This window comes from Cottoperca gobio, chromosome 1 (genome assembly GCF_900634415.1).
Source record: "Cottoperca gobio chromosome 1, fCotGob3.1, whole genome shotgun sequence".
In the NCBI taxonomy this organism is placed as follows: domain Eukaryota; kingdom Metazoa; phylum Chordata; class Actinopteri; order Perciformes; family Bovichtidae; genus Cottoperca; species Cottoperca gobio.
Window position 1 is genome coordinate 11,380,066 of NC_041355.1, and position 16,608 is coordinate 11,396,673.

Here is a 16,608-nt window from a genome sequence, read left to right on the forward strand (position 1 = left end):
CCCAGTCTGGGCCTTGAAATTCCCTTCTTGCTTTTGAGAATATTTCTGGCGCAAGCCCAAACATTTTCACTCTTGATGTACACAGCCCATCTGCTGTTCTTTTATAGAGCTTCTACTGCCAGATACTCTCTTTTATCCATATTTAGAGCCCGGGTTTGTATTTGAGTCCAATCTTTTTAACTTAATTATGAGTTTGATGCTCTAATATGTGATTGCTGCCTCTGGGATTCTTCCCTGGGAGGGTTTTGTGTTAGTTTTTCATGTACATATGATGTTTTTCACTTTATTTACACACTGTCCAGGATGAATCATATGAGATATTTTATGCCTCCATATCTTCCAAACCTGCTCTCTGTCAGTCTCTCTGAGGTCACTGTGTTGTGGTCCCAACAATAACATTTGTGGACAGACTGACAAACTCCGCCAGATCTCTGCGACTTGTGGCCTGCGACCTGTGGTCCGCTAACCAGACCACAGACGGACTCGCTCGCATAAACAGACAAAACATAACACACACGGTAAATGAGTGAGGACACACGATACACACACGCACACATGCAAATGTTTACTTTGCATAGTTTCCTTTGTGTTGGAGTAATATAATGCAGGGCTTCACACACACAGCCATACAGGTTTCACAGAAGAAAGAATTTACATCAGAGGCTGCTTTTCCATTTAGTCTTTTATTTAATACAGATTCATTCATTTGCATTTGTTTTAGAGTCCTAGAGCTCTGTTTTGGCTTCTGCTCCAGCCTGCTTCACCTCCTGAAAAACATAAAAGTGTGATTAGTGAAATACAGCAGAGAGGGGAAATATGACACGAGTTTACAATAAGTGTAATTGTGTAGTGTTTCACAGACATAATTAAGACTATTGGACTGAATTCCCTTCAAAGGAAAGCTCAAAGAAAAGTCTTAATTTCTGAATCAACGTCATCTACAGTATGTCAACAACACTGGTGTATAATGAGACGCTCCTTTATGTATTTTAGTTCTGCTGCACTTCTAGTTTCATCTGTCAAGAGTTTTAAATGATTCACTTTAAGACAAATATAACATTTTAAAGATTTAGCAGGAGAGAGAAAAGGAAAACACAAGTGTCTAAACATAGAGGGAGTCATTGTTTGTAAAGCTCCTTGAGGCCAATTTGTGATTTGGGGAAAAAGAATTCAAATTGACTTGACAATTTGAATGTTTAAATGTCATCTTACTAATAGTTTATTGGGTTTAAAAATGAAACGTATATGATTTCAGCCACAGTTTGTAGATATCCTGCAAACTCTTCTGTGCTGCTGTCGAGCTTCAGACTCTGCGTGTCACTCAGCTGCAGCGCTGTGTGGTGTAACAGAGCAAATTAGTGCACAGAGTGAGGTTTCCTGTCTTTTGTGTGGCACCTATACTTTACAGTGACACTGCTACTTTCCTTTCAACCACTTCTTCGAACATGACAAGTGAACAAGGGCTCCTGTTTTGTTTCATTTCATTTTAAATCGCCAAACTCTGCTCCTTTTTGCTTTAAACTGTTCAAAAGTCACTCTACAAGAAAATAGGTCTTCTGAGTACATTGAGAAACATCTAAATATTGAAGTTATAATATATACTACCATCAGCAGTGACTCATTTTAGGTCAGCCATAATGAACGCTCACCTTCAGTTCCCCTTGTAGGAAGGACTGGCAGAACTCCCGTACTCGCTCGGTGGAGATCTGTCCCTCGGGCAGGAGCCACTTCATGTCAGACTCACTATCATACAAACCAACTCGTGGGAGGTCCTGAGACTTGAGGCCGAAGTAGCCCAGTGACCGGATGTTGGACTTCACTGCTCCATTAATCAGCACAAACAAGAACTGTAACACAGTTTTAGAACTTCATTTATCTTATCATAGATTATATTAAATGCAATATGTCATTGTGTGCCAGTAGGGGGCTCTCATTCAAAACACATGGTCACATGGGAGTTTGTCATTGCTGTCAGCTTCTCCTGATTATGATGACACGCGGCGGAGCGGCTACGAGCTAAAGGCTAATATATGCTCAGCTTGTTTCTTTGAAAGCTATCGTAAAAATGTTGCTTAAAATTGAATATTAAAGTAAATTTATGACAGTTTCTGCCAGCCAACCACAACGCTGACGCATGCGCAAAGGGGGGGGCGATGCCATTACAAGGGACCAAAAGAAATGCACCATTACCTTGATTAAAATTACACACTTCTGTAGGTTTTGAAATTGTTGGAAGCATTTGGGATAATGTAAGTACACAACTCAACAAAATATATAACATCGTTGTTTTTAGATGCAGAAATGTTGCATATTATATCTTCTATAACTTTATTTTGTACTTTAATTTTTATAAAAATCACTTGGTTATATTTAAAACTATTATTTTGTAGGTGAAATAATAATATTCTCACCTTTCCTGTGAACTCAGGGGCCAGCGCTCCCAGTCGCTCCTTCAGCTCAGTGTATTCTTTACTCCCCCTGTTTGCAAAGAGCAGGAGGTGTGTCTTCACCTCTGAGTTGAACAGGCCCACTGCGGTCTGCGGAGAGACAGCACATATACAAATAATGAGAAGTTATATTCCCACTGGCCATTATCTGGTTTTTCAGAGGCCTCTCACCTGACAAGCTCCTGTTTTTTCTTTGTACTCACATTTGAGTGCCTACTTACTGTTAACCTGCTCAACCTGTCATTCATGGTGGATACGTTTATTTTCTATGATCACTCTGAATACCTTTGGTGGAAAGTAACTAAGTACATTTACTCAAGTACTGTACAATTATTTGGTTACTTTACTTGAGTATTATCATTTTATGCAACTTTATAGTTTTACTACTGTTTTGTATTGTACTTTTTGCTTCACTAAATGTATCTGCCGTGACTTTGCAGATAAAAGCCAGGACTTTTAAAAATGATACATTGTCAAGTAATAACTACCCACTTTAAAATTACTTTGGTGAGGTACAAGATTCAAATCCTGGTTGCATATTGATACATTATGTATTATATATAACACTGTAATATATAACACTGTAATATATAACACTGACAGGGGACATTCTGTTGCCTATTAAATAATGTTACTGTTGATACGTTTAGTACATTTAGTTGCTAATACGTCTGTAATGTTATTGAAACACATTCCTTTTACCTATTAAAGAGTATTTCTGAAGAATGGTAATGCTACTTTCACATAAGTAACAGCTCCTCGGTGACTGAGTGGGTTGTGGGTTTTTTTGTGTGTTTCTGGCTTTTTATTCTTTTTCAATTTTGCATTTCTCTTTAATGAAAATACATTTTTAAGATGAAAGCTTTAGGGGATAAATGACAGGAAGTAAATAACAGTTTGACAGACAAAGACAGGCTGTTGGCTCCAGAAATAAAAACATTTCATACCTGATAGTAATGACGACATGAGTTGGACCTACCACTTGGTCGTATTCTGTGACGTATCGGACCTCGTTGATGGTGATAAAGTTGACAAGACCGTCCGCTTCTACCTTCTTGGCTTTGGCAAGAACGAGGTTCTCCTGGTGGTTATCTGCCTGGATCACATAACACATCAAGGTTGTCATAACACTGACATCACATTTTTGTTGAAAAAGATGCCTCATGTAGACAAATGGTGCAGAATACCTTTCTGAAGAGGGTGATGGTGTCTGAGGAGAGGCTGTAGTCCGCCCACACCGCTTTCTCAGTGCAGATGGCGACCGGGACGGAGTCAACTCGCTTTGCTGCTGCAACGAGTTCCTGATAGCCGTGACTCTCCTCTCCCTGAGACAGAAGAGGGAACGAGAGAGAGTTAAACCTCATCTTTTCATTACATTCTTTTACTTTTATCAATGTTTTATTTCTACTATTTGTTTTTCTTTCATCATTGCACGCTATGTAGTAACTATGATAGTTGTCCTTTTCACTCCATTACATTTATCTGACAACTCTAGAATACTAATTCATTTAAATAATAATAATAATAATGATAATAATACAATTACATACTATATAAAGATATAACAATGAGCCATGAGTCCATTTTGGTGATAATACTTTAATACTTTATCTTGGGACATTTTGAATGCTGGAAATGTACTTGTAATGAACATTGTTTGCTTTTTCTTTCCCATCAAAGACCTCCAGCAGATAAAAGAGACACAAAATCTCATGTTACCAGAAAGTTTGGAAAAAGTCAAGGGAGCAGAGAGAAAGTCAGAGATGGATAAACAAAGAAATCTAGCGGGAAGACAGAGCTGGACCGACTCAAAGGAAGGTGAATCATGTCTATTTATGAGACAGTATTGCATGAGCTCTGTCCATCCATTTTATAGTTTTGCAGCCTGTAATATGTGTTCATTCCCAGTGAGTCATAGCACCAATATTTTGGTCTCTTTTAGCCTTTAGCATCACGGTCCAACTATGCATTATCCCCATGTGCTCGGTCTTCCATTCTCCTCTCACGACCCTTCCTTCTCCCTGCGTTTGTTTACGAGAGGGTCAATGGAGCCAATCCCACAAGTCTTCAGATATGTATGAGTTTACTGCCATCTTCCCCCGCACACAGAGTCTGGCCAAAGGGCTCGCCTCTGTGGGACAGCCAGCCACTCTCCTCAAAGCACCAGCGCTGCCAAAGGTGTGGCCACAGAAAGTATACTCTTCTTCCAAATCTATTCGTGACAGCAGCATCACCAACACAACACAAACAAACGCTGTATTTTCGGAGTACTCTCAGTCGCACTCTCAGTTAATTTGTCTGATCATGACTGGTTTGCCCCATGCATAATAAACAAAGCCATAAAACGGACTCTGTGGGCTTGAAAGATGTCTGAAAGCTGATTTCAGCTCATGGTTGAGACTTTCTTTCTCTATATGCAACTTTCATGTCTGACCTCCACGAATCCGATGACCACCACTTCAGCAGAGTCGATGAAGGCCTCTGCAGCTTTGGTGTCAGTCAGTCTGGGAAGGGCACTGTCTGAGAAAGAAAGACAGGAGATACACAATTCAACATATTTTGTTTCATATAGTCTTCAACCACACAAGTGTGGACTGTATGCTAACGTCAGCATGCTAACGTGCAAGTTTAGCAGGTACAATGTTTACAAATATTTGTCATTTTATTTTAGCATGTTAGCAAGTTTTGCAGATAATTGATCATAAAGTATTGGAAAAAAGAAGATTATTGACATGATGATCACCAAAGTTATTATAATTCATCCTGAGGGGTATGAATGTGTGTGAATGACAATCTATTCAAAAATCTTTCATTCAAAACCAGAATTGTCAGTAGGAATTATCCTCTGGCGACCATAAATGTCTGCAAAGTATTTTATGGTAATCCAGTTGTTGAGATATTTTACTAAAATAAAAGGGATCATCAAAATGATTAGGATTCATCCTCCGGGGACTATCAATGTCCAAATGTACACAATTGTACAAAATGTCATGGCAAGTGAAAGTCGTGAAAGACCCAACAAAGAATCTAAAAACTGTATATTAGCAGAATTGCAAAATTTTGAGGAAAAAATAATATGTTAGATTTTTTTCACATGGAAAGCAGGAAGAAGAAATGAAATATGTAAATCAGTTTACCTTCGTCTGTGGCAACGACAGAAGACACCAGGAGGGAGAAAAACAGAGTGATCAGCATGTTTCAAATTATTATAATGACGGGGAGGCAGGTAAAGAAAAGAAACCAAGGGATGCCCAGAGGTCTTTGTAGCTGTTTGACTTTGTACAAAGAGTCGTGGCACCTCTGCTGTGGCTGCTGCAACGTCTCTGGGATGTGATTGGAGGCTTTGTGGGAACCAGCCAGGTGCTCTTGATAAGTGGGGGTGCTGAGACGTTGGACTACGTGTCACTGTGCGACGGGACAGGTGTGAGTGTGTGTCTGCACGGTGGTGTGGTGCAGTCTGAGGTTGAGAGGGACAATAATGATCCCATTTGACCTCTGCTTTTGTGAAACGTCAAACACCTTTTCTTAGTCGCATCTTCTTAGCAACTTTTCAGTCAAAGCATCTTGTGCTGCAGTGCGTTACATAAATCTGTAGGCTGGATAACATGCAGGCTGCAGATGTCCCGTGAGAAGGCCTGTGTGGCCAGAGAAGGCCCGGAGATTAACTGGGCTGCATGTTGGTACATTCACCACAGGAGGGACACAACTCCCAGTCAACCTATTCATCGCCATGCAGACAGCCGGGGCAGTACATGTTGCCCTAATGTACGCTGTTTAGAGTTTGGCCTTTGGAGAAAATGAACAATTTGTTATGCATATGTGTTATTACATGAAACCAAGGGAAAAATCAAGATGTTATCACATTGATTTTCTTGTTTTTACTATCTTTAAAAAAAAGGAGGTATAGTGGCAGTCGTCCTGACTCTGTATGAATGTGTGTGAAAGGGTGAATGACATGTGTTGTAAAGCGCTTTGAGTGATGGCAAAGATTGGAAAAGCGCTGTACAGTCCATTTACCATTAAGATTTGCAATATAAAACTGATTTATTATTATTTATATAAATAATTTTAAAATCAAAGGTATGTTTTTGTGTAAACCAATATATAACTCTCAGATATCTCAGATGCTTTTTGTTTTTATTGCTTTTTTAATGTTTTGTTAACATTTATAACTAATATATTTAGTATAATTAAATGGCGCTGAAAAACACTTTGCCTTGTGTCTCAGTAGTGCTCAATAAATGCAACTATGTTACAAGAACCAGATTTGATCAGATCGACAAAATAACTAAAAGTGATTCATGTTCAGAATTTCCAAAAGTCCCATGACACCGTAAAATGAACCCTCAATCCCAGAAATGAAAGCTTCCAGTGTGACATTACAATAACAGTTTGTTTGTTCCAGGGTTTCTTGAGAGGAGAGTAAATACACACTCCCTCTGCAATCTCTCTTTTTTAAATCCAGTATTGATTATGTAATACCCATAATATTGTACCCATGATACCAGAAAGAATAATAACAACTTTTAAAATCTAAAAAAAGATTATACACAAAATATTTTCTCACATAACTTAGAGAGACAGAAAAAGCGCACACATTTACAACAACTCCTACACACCACCACAGAAATGTTGTTTTGTGTGTTAGATGTTAAAATAAAATAAAAACAGCAAGTGGCAATTATTAAACTAAACTCAAAAAGAATAAATTATATGAAGTTTGAAGTTTAACTCAGTGATTTTTAACAATTTTCCCATTGAAAAGGAATCTGCTAAAAATGTTCTGGCAAGTTACATTTTGGTCGACCACAGAGCAGAAAAAACAGCTGGATGTAAAAACACATTGAACTCTTGCGGATAAGATGGTCTGGAATCGGTAAACTTTCTCTTGTGCTTTCAATAAAATCCAAACACTGTTCACATATAATTCACAAAAATATAAGAATATCCTCCCAAAGCTGTTTCTACAAGTTAACGTTAGTGAAAGGAGACAAATAGGAGCAATAATAAAGACTCAAAGCTCGTCTATTATCGTAACACCAGCAAACGTCTCCTGAGATTAAAAAAAACGTGTTGAAGTTTCTTCACATGAGGCTTAAAGGCAACACTTATACTGCAAATGAGGGCAACACCTCACGTCATAGACTTATGACTACTTTGAAATGCACACACAGGTGACGTCTGTAGCAAAGATGCTGCATCTCTTCATAGGTGATGACTAGTGGAAATAAAGCTTCTTACAAACACCTGTTCTGTCTCTAGCGTCACAGCAAACGATTTTAATCACAACCTACAAATTACTGTGTATTATTTAGTGTAAACAAGGTATCCATAAAAAACGTATTACACGTATTGGGGACATACTGTAGATGTAAGAACAGGGGGATATAAGGGGGCAACCACTTTGTTTTCAAGAGAGACTTGGAAATTCATTTAATTTGAAGTGTTTCTACTCTTGAAATCATGACAGATGCTTACATGTTTAGTGTTGAGATCAGTGATGTAATGCAGGTAAACATGAGGCTGGTGGATTACAGGTTTTAGAACGTTGCCAGGTTAACGATGTCACGATTTCTCGATGATCACTTACACAACTTTTAACCCTGTTAGGCTTTGACTCAGCCTCGGACTGTAAAAGTCTTAAATGAATCCTCAGACCCTGCTGCTGAGCTTCTCCTCACACTGCCAGTGTCTCTCTTATGCGATGTGCACTGGCAAACTTCAACATTTGTCATGGGGATTTAATATTCAGTACCAAGAAACTCATTTAAACAAACATGAAGAGGATTATTAAGAATAATTACTTGATTTCATACAAACATACTGTATCTGCAACGAAAGACTGGACAAAGGACAAAACAAACATAGAAATAGAAAATAAAAAAGGGCTAAAATCTTTTATCATCTAAAGTAATCTAAATATAAATGTTCTAAAATAATATCCAAAATGTCTCTGATATTTTTTGAATGGTCTGCTGCTGATGGTGGAGGTTAAACATGATGTGGGTCACAGGTCAGCTGTGTGGGAGTGTTTGCAGTATGGATTTCAAGAGTGCAATGGAAACGGCTTACAGGCTGCCTGATAGTTATGTCAGGGGCCCACAGAGGATGGAAAAGCCTTCTGACACAATAATTACCCGTATGACATGACATGTATAATCCTTCATCTCTGTAGAAGGTACAGAATATGTGTCATTGGTAGAGTGTTGTTAATACAACGACTAAAACACGGGGTGACACTGTAAATTATAGGCTGTAAATAGAATAATAACACAACTAAAATGAAGTTGCAACTAATCAGTGTGGAAAAGTTGGAGATTTTTCTTGAACGATAGATAAAAAAAACTAACGATCATTTAGCAAGTTGTTGGAAATAGCAAATAACTAGCTTGGAAGAAGTTGGAAGTTCTCCTTGATAAACAAAAACTACCACGTCATCATATACTGTTTAAAGTAGTATGTCATGCATGCTGAAATAACTCCTCATGAATCTAATAATAGTTATTAGCTCAATATGTTTATGAAATTTCTAGCATCGAGATAGAAAAACATCGTAAGTTTAGCTCAAATTAATTATTGTGTTGGGCCTACACAACTTGAAATGTATTGAATAGTGGAAGTTACTATTATATCTGAATCCTTTGTAATATTTAGTGCGTAATAGCCACATAAATATGAGAAAATTGCTTATTATCTGATGATTAAAATATTGCTGCATCAGTGAAAACGATTGTATAAGTTCAATAGGTTTTTGGCTCCAGAGGGAGCTGTGTAAAGATACATTGCCTCAAGTGATGTCACTCATTAACCCACTCCTCCTCTCTGCTTTAGCCGCTAGCATAACACACGCGAACCGTTGATCACGTTGCATTGTGGGGAATGTAGGCGGCAGGTTTTGACTTGGAAGAATAACACATGGAATAAAAAAGGCGATATCTCTGGTTCTGCTTCATTAATTTTTATCCTTTTTTTAACTGCATCGTGAATCTCACAATGTTATAGTGCAATGTCAAATAAAGTATCATCTGCTTATACATTGTTGTATTTTAAATCCTTTAAATGGGTTGCATTAAATGCAAATCATTTCAATTATACTTTACACATAATAACTGAATTGCACATAAGCCTGCCTTCAGATCTGGGTTGAGATACAATGTTTAAAAATTATAATTAATGCATATTCATAGTTCAAACAATATTTTCTCTTTTATTTTAAATAAAGAAATAGCCCAGTTAGTAAAACAACACCATGAATGCTTGCATGTATTTGTTATTTACAGCAATCCACCTTAGATCAAGGTAGCAGGATAGTGTTGGCTGATAAAACTCACAAGCAGCACTCAGACATTGTATCTGGCTGCACTGACCCATATGGACAAGTCCCAATCCTATTACAGCCTGTAAGCTGCCAGCTCGTCAAGCCAGATTGAAAAGTCGAACGTTCGTGTCACAGTAAACAACAAAGTGGACAGAAACCACCTGACAGTACCTGACAGGCAACACCTGAGGTATTCTGCACTCAGCCTTCAGAGTTGTTTTTCTTTGGTCTGTGTTGCTGGGATTTAAGAAGGAATATGATGTTAGTCTGCATGTTGCAATCACAAGCACATGGGCTTTGCAGATCAACTCTCTCCTTCTAGAAACTGTATTTTTAACACACATGCCATAGTTTGTGGGCAATCCCTGGAGGTTTAGGTTGCAATTTGCAGAAAGATTTGGTTTATTGTCAGCAGTAATATGACACTGCACTACGCTACATATGCACTTATAAAACATGCAACAACAAGAAAATTCAGAACTGTTTCTTTACACTTTCTACTTTTTATATCAGCCTCTCGGAGACCTTCAGGCTCTTTGGTACAATGATTTGACAGTGATGCTGTGATGCATCGTCCTGAAAGCATCCTAATTTTTCTTTCATCTTGGTTTTCCTGATGTACTGGTAAAAAATAGACTTTTTGATTATTTTCTTTTGTGCAGAGTGCAGAGAGAATTTTCTAAATAGAAACATCTTAAAGACAGAAAAATGACTAAACAGTTTAACTTGCTGCATTTTAAGATGAGTATGGAAGGGTTGTTATATATTGTAGCCAGATAAAGACTTACAATGACTCATCATGCATTATTTAGAAAATTAGACAAAAAAGATGTAGCAGGAAGCGGTTCGAGTGGCAGGATAGAGACTCAAATCTGGGTTACTTGAACTGTAAATATTGGATTTCACTTAACCCATTACAGCATTCAGAAGAGTCACTGCCTGTGCACCAAATCTCAAAGAAAGTAAGGCAGCAGATATATTCAGTCTCATAGTAATATCTTATACTGAACATACAGTACATGTCTCAGGAAATAAAATTCCAGACCAGCTTCAAATTGGTTAAAGAGCCTACGAAATGATATTTCGTCAGTGTTATTGGTATATGATAGAGGTTGCATATCTATTGTGAAATGTGCCATATATATTTTTAATATTGATGTATTCGTAATAAATCACGATCATAACAGCATAAAAATGACTTCCGCTAACAACAATCGATCGCTGCGTCGAGAGCATCCACTTCGGCAATGTTCGGGCGATGGCGTCACAAGTAGAATACAGCCGCCGCCAGTGTTCGTCTGCGTTACAGCCGCCGCCAGTGTTCGTCTGCGTTACAGCCGCCGCCAGTGTTCGTCTGCGTTACAGCCGCCGCCAGTGTTCGTCTGCGTTACAGCCGCCGCCAGTGTTCGTCTGCGTTACAGCCGCCGCCAGTGTTCGTCTGCGTTGAAGCATCCAGCAAAGACTGCTGTCAATTATTACGAGAAAGAACGGACAACAATCGATCGCCAAGGATAATTGTGAAGCGATGTGTTGTATGGGGATGTGGGGCCGTCTCCAAATCTAGCTTTCTGTGGCCAAAACAGGATAAAATGTCGCGTTTATGGGCAAGACCAGTGCGTCGATGAAACCGACGATTTGTGGGCAGCACAGATCGTGTTTCGAACAAACTATCCTCGCCAAGGAAATGAGATTCAAAAAGAATTTAAAACTGAACGCAGATGCTGTGCCTACAATACTGCCGAGACCCCAGCCAGCACAAGCCAGGATCGAGGCTCATGTTACGTTTTATTATGATGTATTTACTATATATTGAGAAGTTCTATGAACTATAGTCAAATGTATATACCTGTCTGTGTTCTGTTGTTGCACAGGATCTCCGCCAAATCCAGATTCACCGTCACCATCATCCTGCATGTTCGCTCCCGTCTGTGTCTCCATCTTGAACACTGTGTCTCGAGCTGCTCTGTTTCCACCACGTTAAACTCGCCCTGCATGATCTAAATCCACGACACCGGCATCCTCTTCAATAAACTCCTCTTCTTGAAGGTGCAACGAGTCTATTGACGACTCACTGTCACTCGATTCTGTGCAAATATCCGAGCCAGAGTCCGACATCGCCGCGTCTGCCGTGCTGTCTGTGTATTCAACTGGTGGACTGTGTTCTACTTGTGACGTCAGAACACGGCGTCGGGTGTTTCCAGTAGCGGCGATGTAAACATCGGTGGTCGACATACTAAATCATGATTTATTAAATACTGTGATCATTGTGTCATAAATAACACATCATTTTACAACACAAATAGCATTTACTATCATCAGTAGAAATTCATGTTTATCATTTCGTAGGCCCTTTAAGATGATGTGACTGGCAGACAGACTACAACACAATTAACACAAGAAAGACTTCATTATCTTAGACGGCAGTCTTTAATTAAGCAGTTTACATATGACTATTAGACTTTATGTAATATGTTTTTCTTTTATCCTTTCCTTTATTTTATAAGAAGTGGCAATAAGTGAAAAGTTAATTTTATTAATAAATCTAAAGATTCTGCACACTAGATAATTGTTTGTTTGTTATAGAGTCTATTACCTACACTCCCAATATGTAATGTCAATGTTAGTATGTTAAAGTTTAAAGTTAAACTCATCTGATCAACATATATGAGCGGTGAACTTGTGATGTTTGAGAAACACTCACTAGCAATATGTACAGTATGCCAGTATGCTTTGTTTTTGCCTTCTAAGAGGTTACATTTGATTGATGTGTTTTGTCAAGTACAATTAAGTACCCTGAAAACAGACCTTTAATAATGTTCCTCTGTGTTAATCCACTGTTTGCTATATTTATGCAACATTGCACAAGGCACTGTCCCTTTGTCTGCTCGCTGTTTAGAGGCTCAAACTGCTAATTGGTGCAGTGACACGAAAGCGCATCGATATCTGGAGGCCAAACACTCTAACACACACACACACACACACACACACACATACACACACACACACACACACACACACACACACACACACACACACACACACACACACACACACACCAACAAAAATGTTACCAGAGGAGCGACTTAAAATTGCATTGTGTATATCAGCAGTGGGGGAGTGCAACTAAATACATTTAAGTACTGTGCTCAAGTGTTATAGGATACTTTACTTGAGTGTTTCCTTTTATGCTACTTTACCACTTCTACTTCCATCCTATTCAGAACAAAATATTATACTTTTATTCTACATTTAGCTACAGCTAAATATATTTGACTGCTATGAATAACAGTTTACTCTGCAGATTGAGAATGTATATACATAACCTATAATCATTTTATAAAATGATGCAATGTTACAGATTGAACTACCCAACAGTAAATAAACGATGAATCTTGCCTGTACAACCTGCAACCTACGACTAACAGTGAGGCAATGCTTACTTCAAGAGAAAGACACCTAATTGAAATGTAAACTTCTTAATCAATTCTTCATCATGAGTTTTCTTTTCACATTAATAATTGTTCAATTAAGTTGGCAGATATTGTCTCAGTATTGTTCATCTTTAAACACGACATGCGGCGAGGGATTAAGAGCTGAATGGTTGAGTGTTCTTTATTTGTCACTAAGTGGTTAATTATCTGAACGAGGTCCAGATCCTTCTGCGAGTTACGTCAGGACAAAGGTTTGTTTACAAATAAAGTGAAAGTATTCCTAATCTTTAGTAATTATTACTATTACTGCTGTGTTCTTTGTAATAGGGCGGTTTCATGATGACGAGAAGTCTCAAGTCTCAACACGGCAGTCAATAAACTGCATAATGTAAAACTGGGAACTAAGAACTATATATTCTAAACCCTCAGACCCATAGACTTTAATTATTCAATGGAGCAGTAGTGTTGGAAGAAGTACTCAACTCATTTACTTAAGTAAAAGTAGAAATACCATAGTCTAAAAATACTCCATTACAAATAAAATACCTGAATTTGAAATGAGGTGGTGAAAGTACAGAAGTATTATCAGCTAAATGTAACTCAAAGTATCACAAATATATCTGTTATCAGTTACCTGTTTGGGAAGCGTGTTCTGTTGATAAATAGTAAAAACAAAGGACTTTGTTTTAAAGCTGTAGTTATTCTTCATATACTGTAAATAGATTATTCTTGTGATTTAACCAAAAACAAACAGTTACTTGTACTATAATGACATTTTATAATGTGACGCAGAGGGGCACTGTGTGGGTGAGATACTGATGTATATGGTGGGAGGTGACGAGCAAACAATGAACATATGTCAGCAGATATTTCAGCTTGATGCTAATTACTGTCACTCAATCAATGACACCTCCATAATGCACTTCAATGGACACATGGACAGATATATGTGCAGTAACTTGTATTTATATCTCTCTCTTCTATTTGTGGCTGAGCTGCTACAGAAGAGGACACGGCAGAGTTGGCACATCAAACAATGCCAGAACATCTGAGTGGATTAATCGCTCCGAGGACTTTAAAAGGGGAAAATGGGACAGAGACAGGGAGAGGGATACCACAAGCTCATCACACAGCATCAGAAACACACTTTGAGACTCCAACAAAAGGTAAAGATGAAACTGCAATTCTCTCAGCTGTGGTACATTGAGGCTGTTACTGCTTTGATAACATGTAATGCTTCAGAGAAGACAAAGATGGACAGAGTGATGGCTTTATAGCATTTCTCTTGAATATCATGGCTGAAGAGGATCTGAAATAACATCTGAGATTCTTTCTGAGAAGACTTCATTGAGGAGAAATTCTTAGAGCTGGACATCTTGTGGACACTGCTCGAGGCCCGCTCTCTATCTCTTTATAATGTCCTTTCTTTACTTGATGCATCTGATGAACCAAGAGGAGTTTCGAACACTGCTTTACTTATGTTTTAAATGAATGCTTAATGCATTTATGTTTGGTGATATGTCTGGATGTTGACAAGCGTTTGCTTTGTGCTTTTACTGTAATGACACCTCCATAAAGGGGAGATCATTGGTTGATGGTAGCAGAGGAATCTGCAGCGGCAACGCACGTTTATTTGTAAAGCAGCTTTCAACAGCAAGGCCATTCAAAGTGATGAACATCAGATTTAAAAAGGTATTAAGGACAAGATATCAAATTAACACAATAGTAAATAGTAAATACAAGTAAAATTAAATGTATTAAAAGTTTATGAATAACTTTAATACAAAGCAGTGGCAAACAGAAAAGAACTGCGAGTTGCATGGATCTCATTTTATATATCATATATTTTGTTCTTTTTTCTTTTTCAGTAACTCATCAAAATGGCAGACGTAGCCGTTCCTGTCGACAAGAAGTCAGCGCCCAAATTCAAGCAGAGGGCCATGCGCACCTTCAAGAGCAAGGCACCCAAACCCGGCCAGAAGGGGTGAGATAGATTTAAGATAACACTCTCACAAAATATACAAAGTATTTGCTTTATTGGCCATTTTAGGCCATTTTACTTCCAAGCTGAAAAAGAACCTCTCAGCTTGCACTCATACGATCTTTTTGTCTTCTGCACTCAGATTTGGAGACGACATCCCCGGCATGGAGGGTCTTGGTACAGACATCACAGTGGTTTGCCCATGGGAAGCCTTCGGGGACATGGAGCTCAGCGACTTGGCGAAATATGGAATTGTTTAGCCCTCTTCCCTCTGCCCTTACCCGTATTATCACAGTCGTCCCTCTTGTATTTCAACTATTGACTTAGCTGCTGAAAACCTCGTACTTGTGTGCTCTAGAGAGGAGGCAGCTATTTGATTATTCAAAGGTTTGACCTGGAAAAAATAAATCCAGCACTCTCTCTTGTCTCATGCACTTTATCTGCTCCTGCATTTCCACCATTTCTCCAGCGTCCTCGTAACGAGGTGTGTCAGCAGCTCTGGACCTGAGCTGGTATTTTCCACTGAGAACAAAAAGAGAATTTATTCTGCTAGTGTGGTATCCCAGTAATGTTCCACCCCCCCCCCCCCCCCACCCCCCCTCAAAGCTGCTTATTCAATATGCACAGATGTCTATTCTTGTGTATTAGCTAATTCATTTCCCTGTTCAGTGAAATATCTACATATTTTGTCAGGTTTCGCAACTAACAATTCCATAAACACAATAAATGTGAATATCTTCCATGAAACATCTGTTTTTGTTATTATTAAATTATTATATAATTATATAATTATTATCTGTTATTCAAATTACATTGAGGTTTAAAATTATTTGACATAAAAAAACAACCAAAAGAACAACTACACAGGTCGGCCTCTTTCACTGTATTGTTTGGCATCAGAGTAAAGTATAAAAGTGTAGTTTTCAGCTGCCACACAACAAATGTATATTATTCATTTAAAAATGTAAAATAAATCTGGCTCCAGGGACAGCAGGTGAGGGGGAATAGGAGAAGATGACTGAAGCTATTGTTGCCATAAACACACGTTATCAGCTTTTACAGAAATCTTATTTTTAGTCATATTCTTTATTTTCACATGACACCTTTTCTATGACATACTATAATATGTTATTTTGTAAAACATACTACCACACACTATCTTATGACGTTTTATGACATATCTATGAGATAATATACTATAATTATTTTAAGTATACTATTACTCTTTTATGACATTTTTATGATACTATACTATATTATGATTATTCATGACTCTTTTAATGAAATACTACTCTATGACTGTTTTATGGCTTTTGTTAATACTATAATATCTAAAATGACACTGTGGCACATTACGAGTTTGTTTTCACAGACTGAGTCGTATTCCTTGTGATGAGCAAACTAAACTGAACTTTATGTTTAAAATCTGTT

The 16,608-nt window shown here is 38.1% G+C and overlaps 2 protein-coding genes across 2 annotated transcripts; one reads left to right on the plus strand and one right to left on the minus strand.

The window, feature by feature from the left end:
- Positions 1 to 710: 710 nt before the first annotated feature.
- erp27 (endoplasmic reticulum protein 27) lies at positions 711 to 5,642 on the minus strand. Its single transcript, XM_029440786.1, has 7 exons — positions 5,585 to 5,642; positions 4,882 to 4,967; positions 3,635 to 3,772; positions 3,427 to 3,543; positions 2,412 to 2,537; positions 1,650 to 1,847; positions 711 to 767 (listed from the first exon to the last, which is right to left on the minus strand). The coding sequence occupies exons 1-7, from the start codon at positions 5,640 to 5,642 to the stop codon at positions 726 to 728; spliced, it is 765 nt and encodes a 254-aa protein (XP_029296646.1). The 3' UTR covers positions 711 to 725.
- Positions 5,643 to 14,238: 8,596 nt separating this feature from the next.
- LOC115012120 (retinal cone rhodopsin-sensitive cGMP 3',5'-cyclic phosphodiesterase subunit gamma-like) lies at positions 14,239 to 15,754 on the plus strand. Its single transcript, XM_029437573.1, has 3 exons — positions 14,239 to 14,362; positions 15,065 to 15,180; positions 15,320 to 15,754. The coding sequence occupies exons 2-3, from the start codon at positions 15,077 to 15,079 to the stop codon at positions 15,435 to 15,437; spliced, it is 222 nt and encodes a 73-aa protein (XP_029293433.1). The 5' UTR covers positions 14,239 to 14,362; positions 15,065 to 15,076; the 3' UTR covers positions 15,438 to 15,754.
- The last annotated feature ends 854 nt before the right edge of the window (positions 15,755 to 16,608 follow it).